This window comes from Nycticebus coucang, chromosome 11 (genome assembly GCF_027406575.1).
Source record: "Nycticebus coucang isolate mNycCou1 chromosome 11, mNycCou1.pri, whole genome shotgun sequence".
Lineage (NCBI taxonomy): Eukaryota > Metazoa > Chordata > Mammalia > Primates > Lorisidae > Nycticebus > Nycticebus coucang.
In genome coordinates, this window is record NC_069790.1 from 17,389,296 (window position 1) to 17,413,172 (window position 23,877).

The 23,877-nt window shown below is 40.6% G+C and overlaps 1 protein-coding gene across 6 annotated transcripts in view; it reads left to right on the forward strand.

Annotated features, from left to right (window-relative positions):
- The window catches only part of VPS41 (VPS41 subunit of HOPS complex), a 230,393-nt gene that overhangs the window by 200,023 nt on the left and 6,493 nt on the right, over positions 1-23,877 (forward strand). For 3 of the 6 annotated variants that reach the window (XR_008383626.1, XR_008383628.1, XM_053608791.1), the window contains 6 exons: positions 4,507-4,561; positions 5,988-6,128; positions 7,382-7,518; positions 19,752-19,851; positions 19,959-20,003; positions 21,785-21,864. Coding sequence is in view for 2 of the 6 variants with exons in the window: in XM_053608791.1 (XP_053464766.1) it covers positions 4,507-4,561; positions 5,988-6,128; positions 7,382-7,518; positions 19,752-19,851; positions 19,959-20,003; positions 21,785-21,864 (558 nt within the window). In the remaining 4 variants the exon portion in view is untranslated. The remainder of the gene's footprint in view (positions 1-4,506; positions 4,562-5,987; positions 6,129-7,381; positions 7,519-19,751; positions 19,852-19,958; positions 20,004-21,784; positions 21,865-23,877) is intronic. The other 3 variants (XR_008383627.1, XM_053608792.1, XR_008383629.1) reach the window with 3 other exon arrangements.

Below are 23,877 nucleotides of genomic sequence, written 5' to 3' on the forward strand. Positions count from 1 at the left end.
TAGAAATAATTATTTCATTTACAGTTGCTAAATTAAACTACAGTTCCTGTTAGTCACCCTCAATGTTCTAACTCGGTCCCTTACATTTGTACTAAGTCAGGAAGAGAATAATTAAAGATTATTTTTGTATTATTTTTTACTCATGTTCTAACAGTATTCTGTCTCTTCACTTTTATTTTACTTCTGTTCTCCTTTTCCATGCACATTTTGTGTGTGTGTGTGTGTGTGTTTATGCCTCTGCTTTTAAGGAAAATCTTCGTCTCCCTGCTCTTTCCTCTAAGGAACACCAGAGTCTAGGAGCCTTCAGAAGTCTGTAATAAGAAAACATGCTTTTAGGCTTCATTTGGATCAATAATAGAAAAGTTCTATGTACTAGAAATACTGTCTTTTTATACTTAAAATTTCTAGATGTTTCTACAGTCTCTACTTTCTCACTTATGCGAAGACGATTTAAGATACATTAGAACCTAGTCATGAAACATTAAAAAAAAATCTGTGAAATTAAAATTTCAGAGAATCATACTATCTTTGAACTAGGTACCCTGTTTCCTCGAAAATAAGACATCCTCTGAAAATAAGACCTAGCACATCTTTGGGAGCACACCTTAAAATAAGACACTGTCTTATTTTCTGGGAAACAGGGTAGTAGGTATCTTCTTGCGTTCAGACCATTCCTTCCTAATTTCAACCTTTCTTTAGACATTTCTTCCTGCAGGAATTTTTATTTTTGAGAGTTTGCATAAAAACCTACAGCATCATTGTTCTTTGGCATGTTCCACAGGGGTGGAAATGTTTTATGACCTTCTCTGTCCAACCTGGTAGCCACAAGCCACATTTTTGCAACTGAGTATTTGAAATTTGGCTGTTGGTACCAAGGATCTGAATTTTAAAATTTAATTTAATTTTAATTGACTTAAATTTAAATAGCACATAAAGCCAGTGGCTACCTCTTAGAAACTAAGGCGAGTTTCCAAACTGCAAACTCTGTGGTTTGAGACAAACTTGTTCTCAAGCGTTCTCATATGCCCAAGGAAGGAGGTATAGTTGTGTTTGAAGTTTTTGAGTGGTACTTTAAAATGTAAATGTATTTCCAAGTACACAATTGATTCGTGACTACTTTTTAGTAATAAACTATTTTAAATTGTATAAATAATCATGATTGTTTAGATTTTTTTTTTGTTTGTTTAGATGTTTTTCTCTAAGCATTCTGCCAATTCATTTGTATGACAATCTTCTATTTATCTGTGCATGACACAGTCCTACCAAACCATAAACTATCCTGTATATCTCCGACCCAGCACAAATCTAGGCACTAAATTTTTCAATGATTTCTTACTAAAGTAGTGCCAGTCCTCTGACTTTAGATTTTTGCATTTTTCCCTTCCTGTTTAACTTCTCAAAATGTGTTTTCTTTCTCTGCAGGAGAGTGAAGAGTTGGTAAGAAAGTTCCATTGTTTATAGCAATGATTAATGGGAGAGACAGTACAGGAATAGCTAAACCATGTTTTAATCACAATGAATGAGGATTTTCTGGGTATTAGCTGGGATTAGATTCTGCTAGAAGTGATAAATTTCCCCCAAATAATCACAGCTTAAACAAAGAAACAATGTACTTTCTATCACGTGAAAGTCCTGGTGTGGTGCAGTGGGTATCCTGCCACACAGTCAGAGAGACCAGGGCTCTTTTCTCTTGTTCCTGCACCTTGTGTAAACTTGACCTTGTGATGGGAGCTAGTGCCATCCATGGTTCCAGCAGCAAATTGGATGTAAGCACTGCAAATAAGGAAACCAAGGGTCACACACTGCGGCGTCAAAGAAGGTTCCCAGAAGTTGCCACTTGGCGTTCTTCAGCTCTGGGTTGGCATTAGTTCTGTGGTCCCTACCACCTTGGAGGCGGAGATAGTTTTTCTGTTCTTTTGTTTTGTTTTTTAATTCTGAGCAGTCCACATTTGTGGCCTACAATCTTATTACTGTGGGAAAAGAATATTCAGGGATCTGCTAGCACTCTCTGCCACCTAGTTTTTAGAGAAGTCTTGTGAGTCATCAAATTGTTTTCATTGTGCCTTTTAGTTATTCTCATTTTCTTATTTGATTTACCTATTTAAATGGTATGTGTAGCCTAAAACACCATTCTAATTTCGTTGCAATTCTAAAGTAAGATGTTGGGTGTTTTCTTTTTCTTTTTTTTGCTAAATTGATCTCTGTGATCAGTTTTATTCTGTCCTTTAGCTGGTATTCTCCAACCAGAGGCACTGGTTTAAAACGTATAGCCTATGGAAAATTTTTAAGTCAAAAATCAAAATATCAAAACTAACTATCCCAAGGTAGATCATTGACCTGAAAGAGCTAATTAAATTAAGCTATTCTTTTTAACTCCTTGGCTCTTGTTTTAAAACAACCTGGACTGGGTGTTTCTGAATATGCAATCAACTGATCTTCCTCATTCTACCTACTCATTCATTTAGAAAATATTTGTTGGCGGCGCCTGTGGCTCAAAGGAGTGGGGCGCCGGCCCCATATACTGGAGGTGGCGGGTTCAAACTCAGCCCCGGCCAAAAACTGCAAAAAAAACAAAAACCATATTTGTTGCACACCTGCTCTGGGCCATGCATTTTGCAAAAAGACAAGGCTTAGAATGCACATGGTCCCAGCAGAGGGAAATTAAATGACTGGATGAGAAGTTGATTACAGTTCTGATAAAGTGTTGCTAAGCCATGTGCAGGGTTCAGCTGGGGTACATACCTGGGATCTGACCAGATGTGGAATCCACATGAATATTTTTCTGAAGTCTTTCCCAGGGGTGGAGAGTGGGAAGTGAGGGAAGCATTTCAGGATGGGGCACGATGGAGAGATGAGCAGAGGAAGGCAAAGCCACAGGGGAAAGTGGGACAGGCCACAGGCGCTGTGCGGGTTGGTGGGGATTCTCGGCCCTAAGTCAGAGTGAGCGACGAGCAACTCAGCAGGAAGGTTAGGCAGGAGGGTGTGAGGTGAGGATTCCCTGCTGGTCATTCATCTTACTACATCCGTTCAGATGCCACCTCTCCTGTGGAGCTTTTCACAAGAGGTCCCTGTAGGTCAGAGCGCCTCCTCTGTGCTCTGGCCCTCACTTCTTGTCCCCTTATCATGGAATACTGCATGGTCGCCTCCGTCCCTCTCTGGACCCGAGCTCCCGGGGGACTCGCTGCTCCCACTCCCACTCAGCCGCCTCCTCTGTGCGCTGGCCCTCACTTCAGGTCCCCTTATCATGGAATACTGCATGGTTGCCTCCGTCTCTCCCTGGACCCAGAGCTCCCAGTGGACTCCCTGCTCCCACTCCCGCTCAGCCGCCTCCTCTGTGCGCTGGCCCTCACTTCATGTCCCCTTATCATGGAATACTGCATGGTCGCCTCCGTCCCTCTCTGGACCCGAGCTCCCGGGGGACTCGCTGCTCCCACTCCCGCTCAGCCGCCTCCTCTGTGCACTTTGTTCTCTTTTTCTGTGTTGTCATCATTAACATTTTTGTTATCATCTTTGCGTCTCTATCCAACCTGACCCTCTAGCACCCAGCGCAGAGCATATAATAAATGTGTTTCAGTCAATTCCCAGAGGTCCTCAAAGTGCAGCCCACGGGCCACATGAGGCGGTTTGATTGTATTTGTTCCCATTTTGTTTTTTAACTTCAAAATAAGATATGTGTAGTGTGCATAGGAAGTTGTTCATAGTTTCTTTTTTAAACTATAGTCCAGCCCTCCAACGGTCTGAAGGACAGTGAATTGGACCCTGTTTAAAAAGTTTGAGGACACCTGATTTAGAATGATTGAGTTATGTATCAATACATAGTATGTCTTTTTTTAAACACTCACAGAAATATTGTCATCTGCATAGTTGCTTCTCTGTTGAGTCTTCTTGATCATCAGTGTGTTTTTCCTTCTCACTTTGGCCAATCCTTGAGCAGGGTTCTTTAAAACTCTGTAAGGTAGCAATAGAAATACTCCCAGTTACTTCACCCATTCATTCCGGCAGCAAGTATTTCCTGAGTGTGTGTATACTCAATGATGGGAAAATGTAACCATGAACATTTCTTATGTAGAAGGAAATGGTTTAAATAATTGACTATGGATTTGGTAGGAAGTAGTGCTCTGAAGAAATCTCAAATAGCATAAAGAGAAAATGCTTAATGGGAACGGTCCTTTGTTTCAGCCTCTTGGTCTTGTTTTCTGCCTTTGCTCATGGCGTGTTCCGCTTCAAAGATGTTTTCAACTCTATTGTGTAGAGCCCAATCCCTCTCCCTGAGAGATAACTGAGAGCAGCCACCAATAACTCCTAAGGAGATTTGGGTTTAGTTTGCTGTTTTGTTTTTAAAGAAAGGCAGTGGTTTGGTCAGAAGGTGACTGCTAATAAATAAATACATAAATAAACAAACAGAGACAGTGGGAAAATTCTTGAAGGTTGTAAGCTTAAGTGACTTTGTTTATATTTGTTCTGGCTTGGTAGCTGGTAGTAACATGTACCCTGCTTTGATTGAAGGCCCTTGAGATCTGTCAGCAGAGAAACTTTGTAGAAGAGACTGTTTATCTTCTGAGTAAGTAGCTTTTTTTTTTTTTTTTTTCCATTTTGGTCCATAAACTAAGAAATGGGGTAATAATGTGATGTGAATTGTGTAAGAAAGGACATAGGTTAGGTTTTAGACTAAATTAATACAGAATTTCGAGTCTTATTTTGTACAGGAATTTAATATAGTATAAAAATAGACTTCACAGCACAGTAAATAAGGAAGAGTGATTTAACAGCTGTTGTGGAAATAAGTGTAAAAACTTTAAAATCCTATGCATATATATATTTAAGTTAGCCATTTTTAAAAAGATATAAACGGTGGAAATATTTATATGAAAAACAAAATGCCATAGAAGGGATATCCAGTGGAATATTGTTTTATTCATAAGCCAGCTGTTATCCATTGATAATGGCCACTCACAGTGAGAAGGACTCCAAAACCTTTACCAGGAAATAACCTGGACCTGCCAAGGCACAGCCAGGCAGTCACTGTCCCCTCCACTGCATAAGAACTTCTGGATGTCGTATATTACAAAGTCATGGAAATTGCTAAAACGATTCAAGTGCCAGTGGATCAATGAGCAAAGTGTGTAAAGATAATTAATAGAAGTGTAGTTGGTAAATACTTTCATCTCATCAGAGTTACTGAAAGGCTTTTCCCTGAACTTGAAAGAAAAGGAAATAAGGCCACCCTGTGAAAAATGAGTGTGCATTTGGCACAAGCCGGGCAAAAAAGCAATGTTCAGGGCCGCCTCATGAAGCAGAATGACTGTTCCCCTAAGTGTGACTGAAAGTAAGGTGTTCACATCCAAAAACCATGCAAGTCTGTCGGCAGAAGTCAGGGTCTGCCAGCAGTTCCTGCTCTACTATTTAGTAGCTGCATGATCTTAGCAAATTACTGTTTCTTTTTCCTCTTCTATGGAGTAGGCATCTCCTAGGATTACAGTGATGATTAAGTGACGTAATTCATGGGGAGCCCGAAAATGAGTCCTCAGCACAGGGTAAACATCAAGTAAATAGGCATTGTTTTGCTGTTACAGATAATACATGCGGATTTCATATAAGGAAATAAATGTTTTTGTCTTTGCTTTCAAACTGTGAACAAATTATGAGATGGCTATTTTTTATAAAAATGTTCTGCCTGTGGCTCAAGCAGCTAAGGGGCCAGCCACATACACCTGAGCTGGCGGGTTGGAATCCAGCCCAGGCCCACCAAACAACAACGACGGCTGCGACCAAAAAATAGCCAGGCATTGTGGTGGGTACCTGTAGTCCCAGCTACGTGGGAGGCAGAGGCAGGAGAATCGCTTGAGCCCAGGAGTTAGAGGTTGCTGTGAGCTGTGATGCCACGGCCTGTACCCAGGGTGACAGCTTGAAGCTCTGTCTAAAAAAAAAAAAATTGTTCTGCTTAAATATTCTAAGTGACGCCGTTCTCACATCCTCACCCAACCTAGGCCGAATGGGTAATAGCCGAAGCGCCCTGAAGATGATTATGGAGGAATTACATGATGTGGATAAAGCAATTGAATTTGCCAAGGAGCAAGATGATGGAGAACTCTGGGAAGATTTGATTTTATATTCCATCGACAAACCACGTAAGCACAAAAGCCATCTGTGCCTGGAACTTTTTTCTCTCAATATAGTCAGTTACGCATAGCGTAAGAATTATCTCAAGATACATTGGGTTAAAAATATGACAGAATATCTCCAATAGAAACAGGCCAGGTGCGTGATAACGATTCCCGTCACCCTCCCGAGCTGGGATAAAGCTCCATTCTGTTGCATTATCTGAATGCTGAAGAATAGGAGCTTGCACAGTTTATTACCTGTGTCCCCAGGAGGCATGTTTTTACCTACTTCACCCAAATTGAATGTGTGTCATCTGGGTTGTGTTGGCTGGGTCTGGGTTTTATTTTTACTTTGTATGCAGGAGCAGTTATTGTGAAAGTATACAGACCTTAACAGTCTCTTTACGGAAGCATAACCATTACTGGACACTGACTATTCTGAATGTTTGCATTACAGTGTGTGGTCTCTTTCCTGCCCCGTTTTATCAGTGCAACACCAGGAGTTCGCATTTTTTTGGCCCTCAGCTTGACCATTTGCATTAGATCTCCATTTTGGAAAGAAAAAAACAAAAATAGTCACCTAATAGTAACCCACCTTCTCTTTTAAAGAAAACTAGCAATAGCGGTTTAAAATCCACCCCCTCAGTGCTCCAGTGGCACAATTGGTTAGCACACGTGGTACTGACAAAGTAAAATCCACCCCCTCAAAGGCTTTATGTTTGTGTAACTGCCTTAATCTGAAATTGACTCTAATGACTTTATCCTCTTGAAAAGACAAGGAACCTAGGTTAGCATGCTAAAGTAGTACTTTAAGAAACTTAAGAGGCAAAGTGAAGTAATAGACTATATCATGAACTTGGGTTTGGCCTGGGTTTAAATTTGGGCTCATTACATGCTGTGTGACTCTGGATAAATAAAACACCTCATTTTCCTTTGTAAAATGGGGATACAATATTCCTACCTTGCAAAATATTGGAGAAAAATGTGTAATAGCTAAGCCATAGTAAGTCCTCAATCAATATTAGTAGCAGCCCTTTGACACTAGAAACTGTTCCGAAGGTAAGTAATCATTTCTTCAACTGTTTTTGAACATTTGCATGCAGTGTCTCCTTTATGTCTTAAAAAAGATTCTTGAAAGTTTTTAAGATTAAATGGTTTTAACACTTACTTTGAAGGAAATAATTTCTTACATAACTTTTGGTCTGAAAATGCATTATGTGCAAATAAAATTGCATTATAACATTGCTTATGTGTTCATTGCTTTGTGTGGTATTTTGTAGCATTTATCACTGGCTTGTTAAACAATATTGGCACACACGTTGACCCAATTCTATTAATTCATCGTATTAAGGAAGGAATGGAGATTCCTAATTTGAGAGATTCCTTGGTTAAAATTCTACAGGACTACAATTTGCAGGTAAGTATCCTTTCTTGAATATGTGAGCATACTGAATGAGTTGACTCAGAGGATAAACATTTCTAGGGTCAGATATCAGTAGGCAACTTCAATTTGATAGTTTTGTTTTATTTAGGCCCAAATATTTAGAAAATTGTTAAAATAGAAAAATTTGAAACATTACCCTTTAAGATAGCTATCTGATTCTTTAGCTATCCCCAAATGTTCTCTCGTTGAGCAGGCATTCTTATATTTCTGGAATTGAGGAGAGTGTGACAGTAGTTACTATTTGGAGGAATAAAACAATTTTTTCAAATAGTTCAATTTTTTTATGCCATCCAGTAATCTATTGCCTGAAAGATATTAAAATATAGGATTTTATATAGCCTTTTGTCTGTTTCCTAGAATAGTACAATTTCATGATCACTGTTAATTCAGAATTTATGATAAGAATAATGGAACTCATTTTCATGAAATAATATGCTGATTACAAAACATCTTAATCTTTTCTTCAAAATAAATCTAATAATTACTATTGTTCAGGGTACCAGTAGCTTCTGTAGAGCTCAAAACTGTTTAGAGTGAATTTCCTTAAAAATTTGGGCTGTTGCTCTTTCTCTAATTCACTTAAAAATGAGTTTTGGTCATAATAAATGAAATTGCTTTCCTGGAAATAATAAGATTTTGCAGGTAAAGCCTAAAGATGAGTTGTAATCAGAGGAGCATTATGATGAGATTGGGGCAGTTGTCACTGTGCAGACTGCAGAGTAGGGGCCACCTGTTGACCTCAGGGCTACAACCTTAGGTAAGAGGCCGGATGGAAAGAAGCAATTTCAGGGAGGTTGATGGCCTCAAGAACAGGTAGGTGTAAGAGAGGAAAAGGGAGGCAGAGCTGGAGGGACAAGAGGCTGTGGCCAGAGAATGGGACATCATTACATTAAAATTTCTGAAGCGAAGTCACTGTAGACGTGTTCAAAAAATGGAACAAAGTGGGGGAGGAGGGTTGGAGTGCTGTCACCTAACAGGCACAATGTAAATGGCACACCTCCCAGGTCAGGGGCACAACTACAACTCGGACTTTACCCAACAAACACAGACAGTGCAACCTAATTTTCTATACCCTCATATTAATCTGAAATTTAAAAAAAAGGAATAAAACTGTGAGGCCACAGCCTTTGCTGAGCCATCCAGGTGGACATGAAAGATAAGGAAGAAGAGCTCCGGCTTCTCAGTGAGCAGGGACACTTGTGGAGCAAGCTTGCCGTCCACAGGGGACTGTGGTGTTATTGGATAAGACATCTTTAATAGACAAGAGGCTTTTAATAGACAAAGGCAGGTGGTGGTGTGGGAGACCAAGGAGCCTTCGCTGAGGAGAGCTTTGTGAGAAATTAGGTTCATGGGAGAAAAATCGGTATTCAGTTAAGCCAAAGAAGTAGGTTTTGTGCAAAAAGCCTTAAGAAATACAGACATATATTTCTAGTAGGATTTGAAGGTTTGCGGATAACCCAGAGAAGAGGTTATCAGAGGGAGACTGAGAAAAGCAAGCAAGAAAGAAATGTATGGGAGTGGGGTAATAGGTAAGGAGAGGCGAAGGGAGGAGCTTGCCTTTTGCCCAGCACCCTCGGAATGAAGAAAGGTGATCAGGCAGGGAAGTCGCCGATTCCGACTTTTGGAATTAGGCTTTAGTGAAGATGGTTTCAGTGTCAGACCGTACAAACGTCTGGTATGAGCCAGCTTGATAATGATCTGGACTTCATCGGCCCTCACCACCTGCTATGCCAGGTATGCTGGAAGTTTCAAACCTACATTTGTTGAGAAGTCATTGAGATGTCTCTTAAACAACTCTACCCCAAGGCAGGTAATAAATAATTTTCACTGTGTCCTCCAGCTTTCGTGCATGAAGCTCAGCCTCCAGGTTGAAAAGCGTGCATTTCTTTCCCTCAGCCTCCCTGGTGCCTGCAAAGCCACCTAATGCGTCCTTTTTACTCGGCTCTTCCTCCAGAGAACAAAGCTCATGGGCACCACTGTAGTGTCACTGCTTATTTATCTTTTACAAATAAATTTGCATACTTCTGAATCAGCTGGAAATAAAAACAAAATTATTATTAGATGCAAAATGAAAGCATACTAAAAAATCCACTAAAACAGCTGCTAAGTTGACATTTTATCCTTTTTAATTATATTCTAAAATACCCTGAGAGCTTTTTCCTTAAGCCATGTTAAGTATGCAGTTGGGTAATGGGTTAAGGAGGCTCAGAACTATTTAGCCAGTGGGTCCAAAGAGCTGTGATTGCCTGGATAGCCCTCCCCCCCAAACAAGGAGTGGCTTCTCGGACCCCCAGAGAAGGTGGCAGAGCCTGTGAAAATTGGCACATCTTTCATCCGCACTGGTGCTCAGATGTCTTGATGGAGGATACAGAGAGAAAAAGCTCTCCTGGGGCAGGTTGTTCAAACAATTCCAGGGAGTACATCCTCGTGGGTGAAGGAAGATTTTAGAAATGTTTTTCTCTGGAAAAAGCTTTCCTTTTCCAAAATTTATTAATAGCCATTTACTTATTTTCTTTCTCTAGAATCTCTATAAAAATAATTTAAATCTATCTACAAAACATTTTGCAGTTTCCAGAAGGGCTTACACATACATGTTTTTAATTTTGCTTTCACATTTTTTGTTTGTTTCATAAACATGTTCTTACACAGCAAAATAAAAAATTGGCAACTCTGTTAATGCTAAAAATTTGGGAATTCATGCAGGTTCATAAATTTCCAAGAATCTGGACTCCACTGTGTGGGATGGGACATGGTGGGGCTGGGCAGTGACTTCCATGGATGTTAACACAGGGACCCATGATCAGACGTTAGGGAAATGCTATCACATGGCTCATGGGCACCTTTTTTTGCTAGTATACATTGGAAGTTTCTAAGGGGAAATGTATAATAGAGTTTGCAGCATTTTAAAACTTACTTGGGTACTAAAAGTACTTTTGATGATCCATCATTCATTAGCCAATTATTAATTGGAAAGGGGGGTAGACAAAGTTATAGGATAAAAACTTGCACAACTTTTCTGGTTTTAAAATTTCACATTTTCTAAAATGCAACAGTGCTCTTCCACCAAGGTTTAGCGTTATTAGGTACGTTAGATGACTGACATAGTTGAAATGAAGGAAATGGTATCAACTACATTATCAATGCTTAATTTGTTTATCAATTTTTTACACCTCGTTAGTGTAATAACACCACTAATCCTAAAGACTTCAGGAAGTCAGTTGGTTGAAAGCAACCTGTATTGTACTTCACATACTTAAAAATGTTTCTAAGCCTGATTTCAAGGACAAATAGGATTTGCTGTGATATAAATTATTTCTAAAACAATATGATACTTCAGTTTTGACCATAAAATGGCCAGTTTCCAAATTAGTCTATGCAATAAAATTTTAAATATATTTTTAATATTTTCATGTTTTTATTTTTCGGACATCTTTACACTTAGCTTTTATTTTATTTATAATTTATATCCATTTCTGTTGTTGAAGACTTTTTCATGAGAATTTTAGCATCTTTGTTCTTGAACACTTTTCTTTTGACAGTGTTTTGTTTGTTTTGTTTTTATTTTTTTGAAGATAGAGTTGCGCTCTATCACCCTTGGGTGGAGTGCTGTTGCATCATAGCTCACAGCAACCTCAGATTCCTAGGCTCATGTGATTCTCTTGTCTCAGCCTCCCAAAGCTACAGGCTCCCACCACCACACAGGGCTGTTTTTAGAAGAGACAGGGTCTCACACTTGCTCAGGCTGGTCTGGAACTCCTGAGCTCAAAAAATCCAACCTCCTCTACCTCTCAGAGAACCAGGATTACAGGCATGAGCCACCACACCAAGCCTCTTTTGACAGTTTTATTTGACAAACATTTCATCTTCACAAGAGCCTTGTAGGAACTGTCATCTCCATTTTACAGATGAGAAGACTGAGTCTTTAAAAAGTTAAATGATTTTCTAATCTTGGAGGGGGATAAACTAGATTTGAACCGAATTCTCTAAGTCTCATGCCTTTTTATTTGAGCTCTTACACCCTCAAATAATCCCTGAAAAGTCTGCTAATTAGAGTAAATTCTTAGTTTTACATTATGGGTAACATCTCTGGGTGAAAAAACAGCGAGCGTGTTTTTAAGTTGCTTCTAAAGAGGCAGCGTAGCATGGTGGAAGTTGCACTGGACTAAACTTTGCCTACTTGGGAGGCTGAGGCAAGAGAATCGCTTGAGCCTAGGAATCTGAGGTTGCTGTGAGCTATGACGCCATAGCATCCGAGTCCCTGGTGTGAATCTGAGCCCCGTGTAAAGTAGCCAATGGTCCTGACGAGTCATTGCACATTCTCAGACCCCTATTTTCACCAGAAAAATGAAAAGGAAAGAGCAGGGGCTAGATTAAACCTCCAGTTTAGATACTTGTCATGACCCACAGGAATTATATTAAAGGGCCGCGACATTAGGAAGGTTGAGAACCACTGCTTTAGGGGCTCCAGAAATCCACAAGGCCAGCTGGATGGACAGCAGTAGCTACAAAGCTGAATCACCTAGACCAGCACCTGCCTGAGTACATTTCTCTGCATTTCTGTCTGGACCAGGATGTTCTGCTGTGGGCTGCTGGTTTGGGTCTCCTGATTGCAGGATCTCAAAGCTCTCTCTAGAAACCTGTGGCTTAGCCTTTACAAGATGGGGTAGCCTTCAGCCTACTATCTTTGCAATGGAACTCCTCTGGATTTGTGTTACTGTGGAGGGTGACTCCGTGTTTCTATCTGTTTCCCCTCAACAGAGTCTTTCTATGTGTGTCCCCCAGCAGGTTGTCACCACAGACCTGCTTTGCAGATGAGAAAGTTGGGGCTAGGAGGCGTTAAGCAGTTTGCCTCCATCATGCACTAGAGCCGAACCTTTGTGTGTGTCTGTGCTACTCTGGGTCCTGAGATTTGGCAGTTTTATTTTTTCTTTTCATGGATAATGCTTCTCATTAGTCTCACCTTCGATTTATATTTTACCTGTTGACATCTGCCCAAGATTAGGGTTGTGAGGCTTTGTTTTATTTCGGTTTCTTCAACTCTCTTCCCACTTACCAACCTAAGAGAGGCATTGCCCCACCTCCCCTTCCTCTAGTTTTCAAAAATGGTGTAAATGTGGAATCCTTGCGTATTGAAAGTAAGGTTGACCTTACCTGATGAGGGAAGGAAAATTGACCCTGTACTATTTTTTTTGTTGTAATAGAAGCTATGATAGATGAGATTTTCCATTCTCTATAATTAGATATAGCCATGAGTCCTTTTGTTTTTATGTATCTATTTATAAGGCACCTAAGTGCTAAGACTCAGGGCTCCTGCTTTCTGTTTTATGATTATGACATCATCTTCCTTTCTACAGTAGCACTGCCTGTTAAACTCCATGTGCACCTGGTGGTACTTCTTTTATGTTATCTTTTTAGGTAAAATTGAACTATTTGTATAGTGCTGCTGTGTGAGTTCTTCCACATTCTATCCCAGGTGTCTCTCTCTGGCTGTCCGGCTGGTTTCTGGAGACGCGCTCATTGTGCTGGCCACTTACAGCAGGGGATTTGCACAGAAGACGAATAGGCAGCCTGTTGTCCTTGGACGAGCAGTCGATGCTGTGCTTATAGACTAGGACTCTAGTCCTGGTTTTGCAGTTAACAGGCCTGTTAAGATTTTTGGTAGGGCACTTCAGCTTTCTGGATCTCAGTTTTCCCATTTGATTATATCAGTGTTTATCAAGTCTGGCTGTTTGCCTGAATTATTGGACCTGTTTTATAAATTACTGGATTCAGGTACCAACCCAGATCTGCTGGAGACGAATCTCCTTGGGGAAACCAGAAAATAATGTTCTTAAAACATTTTGATATCTCTTAACACACCCTGTCTGGCACTAGCCTATGTATTAACATTTAGGGACCTTAAGATTAGATGACCTCTAAAACATACTTTCTTTTTTTTTTTTTAATAGAGACATTCTCACTATATTGCCCTTGGTAGAGTGCTGTAGCGTCACAGCTCACAGCAACCTCTAACTCCTGGGCTTAGGCGATTCTCTTGCCTCAGTCTCCCAAGTAGCTAAAGGTACTAAACTAAAATGTACCTTCTGTTTCTAAAGTTCCTTTTTTTTTTTTCTCGAGATAGAGACCCATGCCGTTGCCCTGGGTAGAGTACTATGGCGTCACAGCTCACAGCAACCTCAAACTCTTAGCCTCATGGCCTAAGGATGGATTAGAAATAAGGAGAGTTTTTCAGTCTAGCTTGTGACTTATTGGGGACTTGTAAAACCAGGTAGCTGTCATTAGCAATTCTAATGAAAATCGGTGCAATTTAAACAAAGTTCAGTGTTTGAGGAATCTTTTAAAATAAAAAATTTCAGAAACTGCACAATTTTTGATGGCATTTTTTCCATGGCAGCTGTTTCTAATGAACCATAATAACTTTGCTGATATACAGTTCTTTTATTGCTTTGTAAAATGTCTATGAGTCTGGAATTCTGCTTTTGGTTGGGATTGTTACCAATGATGATAAACTGCAAAAAAATAAGAACGAGAAGATAGGGCAAATCTGAGGTCGCTGGATGGTTTTTCCACAGCTGTCTTCAAATTTACAGTAGTACAAAATAGAACAAGTAACATATTGTAGAAGCTACAGCTGGTTGTCTTGAAAACAGTAAAGAGAAAAGAATAAAGCTGGTGTTAATAAAACATGTAATTTAGAAAAGCTTAGAACTCTGGAGGGAAGAATTATCCTTCTCAGTGGTTGGGAAGGATATAGGAAGAAGTTGGCCCATAGATTATTCATCCAGGAAAAGCAGAGAAAAGCCCCATAAGAAAAATGAGTCTCCAAAAGATAATATTGTGCATTCTGACCAATGCCTGCAAATACTTTGTGAATTGAAAAGTAATGCCATATCGAAATTGAAGAAAGAAAAGACTTTATCCTCAATGAAATTCTAATACTTTTACTTACAAAATATCCATTGCAAATTTTACAAAAATCTACAAAATATTCTCTACATGTTGGCTACCTCTTTATAAAATTTTTTAATGAATATTTTGTAATTAAAGTTACATTTGGCTACAAATATAAATAAAATTACATTCAGTTACAATGTCCCTGTGTAAAGCAACTTTTGGGACATCCTGGAGATTACAAAGCAAAATGTTTCCAACTGGCTTTAATTTCTTTTCTTTCTTTTTTTTTTTGAGACAGAGTCTTTTGTCACCCTCAGTAGAGTGCCGTGGCCTCATAGCTTACAGCAACCTCAAACTCTTGTGCTCAAGTGTTCCTCTTGCCTCAGCTCCTGAGTAGCTGGGACTACAAGTTCTCCACCACAAAACCCAGCTATTTTTAGAGACGGGGTCTCGTGCTGGCCCAGGCTGGTCTAGAACTCATGAGCTCAGGCCGTCTACCTACCTCAGCCTCCCAGAGTGCTGTGATTACCGTGTGAGCCCTGCGCCCAGCCTTGGCTTTAATTTCTGAAAGTGGTATTAGAGGCTATCAGTTATAACACAAAATAGGAAACCGTGGTAAAACAGGAAACAGGCAAGAAATATTTTGGTGGATTAAAAAAATGATTCGGTCTATGAAAGCCTAGTAGGCATACTTTGGAGGAAAAAAAGAACTATTGGTGGAGGAGAACATAATCCTTAAAACTGCATACTTATAAACTTCTGCAGTCTGTAAACATTCAGGAAACATCACAAAACATATTTTCAAATTCCATGAAGTCTGAGAAGAAGATACTGGGAAACAAACAGCATAACCATATATAAAGAGAAAGTTCTTGCAGACAGACGTAAGTTTTCAAATTACGAACTAAGTAAAGAATATCCATTTATGTCAGTATTTTTGAAAATGCAGAAGAAATCAGCAATTTTCTAGGACAATATAAATTACTAATAGATTATAGACTTTACTAGACCAGTAGTCATTAAAGATCTGAAGTCAGTAGTCAAACCTGCAGCCACAACTCCAGCAGTATTCCATAGACAGTTTCCCAGACAAGTTTTCTCAAACATTTAAAAAACAAGCAGCTCCTATTTGACATGAACTATTTCAGAAAATAGAATAAAAACATTCCTCAGTTCCTTATATGATGATAACCTTAATACCAGCGTTATACGAGGGTAATAGGACAAAATTACAGCCCTATCTTTATTATAACACAAATGCAAAAATATATGTCAGTAGCAAGTTGAATCAGACCATTTATGTATTTGTTAAAAGTATATCTGTATCCTAAGTGTTATCAGTGTTTTCTAAAATAATCATCAATAAAATTATAATCAAAATCCCCAAAGAATTTTTCTTAGAAATCGATAAACTGGTCCTAAAATTTATATTAAAAATATAAGACTAAGATTATTCATAAATAAGAAGGAGAGTAGATTTATCAGATATGAAAACTTAATATTGGAAGAGTATAACTTTAACCACTTTGGAAAACTATTTGACAGTTACTTAAAAAACTGTGACCTACTGTTTCACTCCTAGGTGTTTTTCTAAGAGATGAAAAGCAAAAAAGCAGGACCATAAAAAGATCTGTATAAAAATGTCCTCTGAAGCTATATCCTTGTAGCTCCAAACTGGAAACGGCCTACCTGTCCATCAGCAGGAGCAGGTACGCCAGGGTCTATGCCTCGTGGTCACAGAGTGGATGCTGTGTCATTAGGCTTCATATCCACATTCCAGGAAAGAAGATGTGGGAAGCAAGGAGCTTTTTCTAGTGAAGCTCAGAAAGGACGTGGCTTGATGTTGATGTCACTGACCAAATCTGTGTTACGGGAGTCTCAGCTAGCTGTGTGTTTAGGTCAGACACACACTGAACAAAGTGGGAATTCTGTTTGAAAGGAAGAAAGAGGAAAAGAGTGTGAGACAGTGCCACCTGCGTCCGCACGACTTCATTTTCTAGAATAAAAGGTAGAAAGCACGTGACTAACTGGTAGGATATTTACGTTTTACTTCTGTTCTCTTTGTTTATCAAATATTTCATTTTTTTATTTTTTATTAAATCATAACTTTGTACATTGATGCATTTATGGGGTTCAGGGTACTGCTCCAGTATACGATATGAAACGCGTACATTGAACTAAGTAACACATCCATCACAATTATACTCATTTCTTAATAGTTTTGAAATGTACCATTGCATCATGCACATTAGGTGAGGTCCCCCAAATACTTTTCCTCCTCCCTACCCCCTCTCTCACTCCTCTTCCTAAATATTTCGTTTTTAAAAAATAAAAATAGAGACCACGTTTTGGTGGCTCATGCTGGTAATCTTAGCAGTTTGGGAGGCCAAGGCAGGAGAATCACTTGAAGCCAGGAGTTCAAATCTGAGCAAATAGTGAGATCTCATCTCTACAAAATATCAGAAAAAATTGGTGGGTGTTATGACATAACCTATAGTCCCAGGTACTCAGGAGGCCAAGGCAGGAGGATCTCTTGAGCCCAGGAGTTGGAGGTCACAGTGAGCTACAATGACGCCACTGTACTCTAGGCTGGGCAGCAGAACAAGACCTTATCTAAAAAAAAAAAAAAATTAGCACAAAGTAATGAAATATTGTGCACAGCAGTGACCGATGCTATTCTGGTTATTGAAAATCTAGAGAACAGAAGAAAGTGCGTGTGTGCCCCTAGGTAAAGAACATCACATTTGCAAGTTAGAAAGGAGACAGGAAGAAGGTGATTGTCCATAGCTGGGGAGGTAGATTGAGGATGACGACCTTGAAAGACGGAAGTAGAGATCACGAGTGTGAAGGTCAGAAAGGGGTGAGGGTGACCTTACACCAATCTCTGAGGCATCTGACTGCAGGCCCTCAGGGTATTATAAAGGCGTTCGTGGGAAATTCCAAATAACAGCTCTTGGGGGTGAAGGTGTGTCACTAGCAGCACATTTGTTGGGAGTCACTGATGTAGTTGCCCCTGGGAATCCGCAGTCAGGATAATGCATCGTTGTACATCTGAAAACCATACCAGTGTATGTAATTCATTATAATCCTAAGCCATCTTTCACCTTGGCTTTCAAATGATCGCTTTCTTCATGAGAAAGTATCCCTGCCTGGCGTCACAGAAGGAAACTTAAAATGTTTTCATGTTTTTCCGATTTGACGCCTTGGATTTTGACCAAATGAAGTAGAAAGTAACACAGTAAGCTGTATTTGTGTACTTTCCCCTCCCCTGGCTGTTTGCCTCTGAATGTTTTTCCTAGAAAATACTTTCTGCGGGCAGACAGATTGTACTGAACCTATTTAGAAAAGTGGGACTGTGCTGAGGAGATGATCCCTTCTGGGTTTGCCGTTCTTACTGTTTTCCTTTCCCACTTGCAGACGCCCTGGCTTCTGTCTAGACGGCCGCTCCACCATCCCCTGTATTATTCATGCAGTGGGCCTTGGGCACCCACTGAGGGTCAGAGCCATTTCTTTTGGAGCGTTTTACCAGAGATGGAACAATGGGCAGTGTTTTTCTAAAGTTTTATATTTGTTATTGGAGACTGGGCTGCTTGATATGTTTGCTTATAAATTTGCTTACAATTTACTGGCATCAATATTTCTTAGATATTTTTCTTACTATATTTTTCTCTTCTTCTTGAATATTTTAATAATATCTGTTAAAATGTTGGTATCTTTATAAAATCCAAAATATTTTATTTCTAGTAGAATTTTAAAGAACCAAATTTCATAGGCAGTTTCTCATTTAATGTAGGAATACTGAAATCAGGTCATTTCTTGCTTGTCAATGCTAGAAATGTTGGGTATAGATCTTTAATCTCAACAGCAGTTCCATTTTCCTGAATATTTGCCTTCATATAAAATGGGGGCAAAGCCTCTGGCTGCATTCACGCAGGGAATTTTAGGGATTTTGGAGGAACACGTGTCATTGCAGACACTGGGGATGGAGGACCATGATTGGCTGCTCCTTACTTCCCATCCCTGGTGGTGTGATTTAATCTGTGAAACAAAATGCCCATCAGAGTCTGAGAGCTGAGAGTGACTAATCTGAAGAAAGCCAAGGCGCGCCTGTGACCGCAGAACTCACCACTGGAAGGCCTGTGATTCCTGTGGTGAGACGGCCGTGTCTACACGCGTACAGTTGTGTGGACTCCATGTAATGAGAGACACATGGGCCCCGAAGCAGAGAGTTTCTTGCTGTTTGTGAAGCAGCTGCATGTTCTGGTGAGAAATGATTCCTGGCTTTAGCATGCCTCACAGGGCCTTCCCCCAGGTTCCTACTTACCCCTAAGAAAACCCAGCAGGGGATGGCTGCTCCCACTATGGCCCGCAGAATGGGTGTGAAAGGTAGACGCCTCCCCTTCCACCTGTGTGCTGGCTACCTGGAAGCAGCTGGGGTCTCAGATTCCATCACATTGCTGCTTCTGAAGCAGCACTGATGCTGAGCAGGAGCCACAGCATCCCCTGCTGTGTGCTCCTGACACCCGAGACTGGTGATATGCTGTGATCTCTCTCGTCATCCTCCAGGCAGGAAGGGGGAAAAATAATAAAAAGCCTACAGAGGACCAAGAAAAATGCACAGAGAAACACACAATGCTTGGGTGAAGAAGAAGAAAGTGAATTTAATGGCAGAATATTAAAATTTGTGGTCATCTTTCAGTTGTGAGCGCCAGGGGTCAGCAGACTTGGAGGTTAATGGCACACACACTCTGCATTGATTGCTCAGTGCTGAGTGGCCTGGATTAGATTTGGGAAGACAGGTTGCAGCCTGCAGGGAATTTAGGACAGAGATCACGTCTGAGCAGTTTATTGTCTGCACCCTTGTACATGATAGGGCCCAGGACATATCTGTGCAGCAAATAGATGGATTTATGAAATGGACGATTTTGCAATGGCAAGTTTTCCATCTTGGGAAAAGACCTGAAGGTTGGAATGGACAGATCACATGGGGGCAGAATCTGCCAAAGAGAAGATGTGCAAAGAAGCCCTTTAAGATAACAATACAGTCTGTTAATATGCAGCTTCTTTGTCAGACTCTGAAAGTTATATTTGGTTTTTACAAATGCTAAAGAGCCACTTTATGGTTGCAAGAAAAAGTGCAGAGTGGTGGCTGAATCCTGGCTGGAAAGGTCTGCCTGGCAGTGGTTTGTAGGGAAGTGGGTGCTGTGGGCAGGAGAACTAGTAAGTCCAACTCCCTGAGTCCCCCCAGGTGCACCTTCACCCCGTCTCTGAGTCTATTTAAGATGGCTTTTCTTTTAAAACATGTGCATTAGATTCTGCTTCGTGAAGGCTGCAAGAAGATTCTCGTAGCTGACTCTTTGTCCTTACTGAAGAAAATGCACCGGACTCAAATGAAAGGAGTTCTAGTTGATGGTGGGTAAGACTGAAATAACCATCTGGAATCACATGCCCTGTATTCAGAACAGCAGAGCAGGTAGAAACAGGACATGATCCTAAGTGGTGTGTGTGTTTTCTTACAGAGGAGAATATCTGTGAGTCGTGTCTTTCCCCTACTCTTCCGTCAGGTAAGGAAGTGGGGAGGGACAAAACATTCCTCAAATACGTATCTTAATAAGGGGTGGAATTAAAATTTTGAAACTTGCTAATTACTATTTATAAAATTATGCCACTTCCAGAATAATCCAATTTAAGGAATAATTTCTTTTTTTTTTTTTGGAGACAGTCTCACTCTGTTGCTTGGGTAGAGTGCTTTGGCGGCCTACATCACAGCAACCTCAAACTCTTGTGCTTGAATGATCCTCTTGCCTCTGCTTCCCCAGTAGCTGGGAGTACAGGTACCTGCCACATCGCCTGCCTTCTAATTTTTATATTTTTTGTAGAGACAGGCTGGTCTTGAACTCCTGAGTTTACACAATCCACCCACCTTGGCCTCCCAGGGTGCTAGGATTATAGTGTGAGCAACAGTGCCCAGCCTTGGGGAAGAATTTCATCCCTCTTGGTTAAATGTTGGTGCTGCCATTCTTTAGAACTGAGGTTTTCAAGCTCTGGGGTAAGGCAACAGCACCCAGCAGGCTTGGTAGACGTAGACCAAAGTTCCAAGATGGGGCCTGAGAACATGCGTCTCTAACAAGTTCCTGGGTAATGTTGATGCTACTAGCTCCTGGGCCAGTCTGTGAAAACCACTGTTCTAGGGTAAAATGAAAAAAAAAAAAAAACTATCATCAGTTTAGATTCCAAGATAGAAAAAAACCATGTGTGTATGGGGAAAAAATTCTGGAAAATTCCCTTTTCTTTCATCTTTTTCTCTGTTGTGTAGTTCCAAGTTCCCAGGTCATCTCACCTTTCGTGTGAAACATAATACCCACCATCTGATTAGGACTGTGTCTCTTTAAAAGGGCATAAGCATTTATTTATAGTTCTTCCTCTTCATCTATAATGAAAAGCACCCTACTTAAGGTTCATTATGACATGAGGAGATGAGATTCACATAATGTGAACATTGAAATTAAAAAGCATGTAGTTGTTAGGTTGTTAAAAAGGCTTTTGTAATATAAATACAGCTTAGAGAAAGGCTAAACACCTGGCTGACCTCACGTTTACTCAACATGAAGGGAATATTTAATAGTGCAGCAGCCTGAGAAGTCATTCCATTTAGATTCTTTTCTAGAGGAACTAGCTTTAGATTTTTAAGTGCTTCTGTTAACAGCTGTAGTGGGCTCAAGAAAAAGAGTGAACTTTCGTGGTGTTTTGGGCAGTGTTACAATAGAAAGAGACCACATGCACACTCCCTCAGTACAGCTAGATTAAATTCCCAATTTAATCTGCTCAGGAAACTAAATCTTACCAGAGGTAAATTAGCCACACAGAGCAGGAACAGGTGAGGAGGGGATACATGGGAGTGCAGGAAATGCAGGGTCACAGCCCGGGATTTCAACCAGGGCTGCCTCTGAAATCAGCGAGTGGTCTTGGCAAAGGTGGCAGGTGAACTGGGATGATTTTTTATAAAGCCACAAACTTGACTTAAGTATGTGGTATGTGATGATTATGGGGGTGGGACACACAGACACAGACTGATTCTAATTTTGAAAATAAAGGTTGCTGCACCTCTCCTCCTGGTTCACGGACACAGAGGCCAAGCACGTAAACTGAGTCACAGAGTGGTGTGGTTATAATGCCTGCTTTGTGTTTGATCCCAGCACCACTCAGTGATGGCTTCTGTAAATAAGCCACCCTCCAAAGGCGGCCTATTGCAGGAAGATTGAAGTACGGCTGGCTTTCAGTCGAGAGTGATTTTTAGAGGTCCTGGTCGGCTTGTGGCACTCAGTCCTTTCTTCCCCATCCCCAGATGCAGCTCAGCCCTTCAGCGTGGTGGTCTTCCACTGCCGACACATGTTCCACAAGGAGTGCCTGCCCGTGCCCAGCATGGTGAGTTGGCAGCTTGGCTCCGGCAACAGAGAGAAGTGACTGTGCTCAGAGGAAGGTGCTCAGAGCGTAGCCCACCGTCCCCATGGTTCTGTGGGCTTCTCAAATTATTTCTTTTTCATTTCTTTATTTTTATTTTTTTTATTAAATCATAGCTGTGCACATTAATGCAATTGTGGACAATGTGCTGGTTTTATATACAATTTGAAATATTTTCATCAAACAGGTTAACATAGCCTTCACGGCATTGTCTTAGTTATTGTGTTAAGACATTTGTATTCTATATTTAGTAAATTTCACATGTACCCTTGTAAGATGCACCTTAGGTGTAATCCCACCAATCACCCTTCTTCCGCCATCCTCCCCCCTCTCCTCCCCTCCCTATGCCCTTTCCCCATATTCTTAGGCTATAGTTGGGTTATAGCTTTCATATGGTTGGGTTATGGTTTCATAGTAGAGCTCAGTACATTGGATACTTTTTTATTTTTTTATTAAACCATAGCTGTGTACATTGATATGATCATGGAGCATCATTCGCTAGCTTCACAGACCGTTTGACACACTTTCATCACACTGGTTAACATAGCCTTCCTGGCATTCTCTCAGTTACTGTGCCAAGACACTTACAATCCACATTTACCAAGTTTCACATGTACCCTTGTAAGATGCACCGCTGGTGTAATCCCACCAATCCCCTTCCCCCTTCCCACCTCCCCCCTCCCTCTCCCCCTTCCCCCATTCTTAGGTTGTAACTGGGTTATAGCTTTCATGTGAAAGCCATAAATTAGTTTCATAGTAGGGCTGAGTACATTGGGTACTTTTTCTTCCATTCTTGAGATACTTTACTAAGAAGAATATGTTCCAGCTCCATCCATGTAAACATGAAAGAGGTAAAGTCTCCATCTTTCTTTAAGGCTGCATAATATTCCATCGTGTACATATACCACAATTTATTAATCCATTCGTGGATCAGTGGGCACTTGGGCTTTTTCCATGACTTAGCAATTATGAATTGGGCTGCAATAAACATTCTGGTACAATTATCTTTGTTATGATGTGATTTTTGGTCTTCTGGGTAGATGCCCAGGAGAGGGATTACAGGATTGAATGGCAGATCTAGTTTTAGATCTCTAAGTGTTCTCCATATCTCTTTCCAAAAGGAATATATTAATTTGCATGCCACAAGCAGTGCAAAAGTGTTCCCTTTTCTCCACATCCACACCAACATCTCTGGTCTTGGGATTTTGTGATATAGGCTAGTCTCACTGGAGTTAGATGATATCTCAAAGTAGTTTTGATTTGCATTTCTCTGATGATTAAAGATGATGAGCATTTTTTCATATGTCTGAAGGCCGCGCGCCTATCTTCTTCAGAGAAGTTTCTCTTCAAATCCCTTGCCCAGCCTGCGATGGGATCCCTTGTTCTACTCTTGCTAATGCGTTTGAGTTCTCTATGGATTCTGGTTATTAAACCTTTGTCGGAGACATAACCTGCAAATATCTTCTCCCATTCTGAGGGCTGTTTGCTTGCTTTACTTACTGTGTTCTTGGCTGTGCAGAAGCTTTTTAGTTTGATCAAGTCCCAGTAGTGTATTTTTGAAGCTGCTTCAATTGCCGGGAGGGGTCCTCCTCATAAAATACTCGCCCAGACCAATTTCTTCAAGGGTTTTCCCTGCACTCTCCTCTAGTATTTTTTTTTTTTTTTTTTTGTAGAGACAGAGTCTCACTTTATGGCCCTCGGTAGAGTGCCGTGGCCTCACACAGCTCACAACAACCTCCAACTCCTGGGCTTAAGCGATTCTCTTGCCTCAGCCTCCTGAGTAGCTGGGACTACAGGCGCCCGCCACAACGCCCGGCTATTTTTTGGTTGCAGTTTGGCCGGGGCCGGGTTTGAACCCGCCACCCTTGGTATATGGGGCCGGCTCCTTACCAACTGAGCCACAGGCGCCACCCTCTCCTCTAGTATTTTTATAGTTTTATGTCTTAAGTTTAAATATTTAATCCAGTGAGAGTCTAT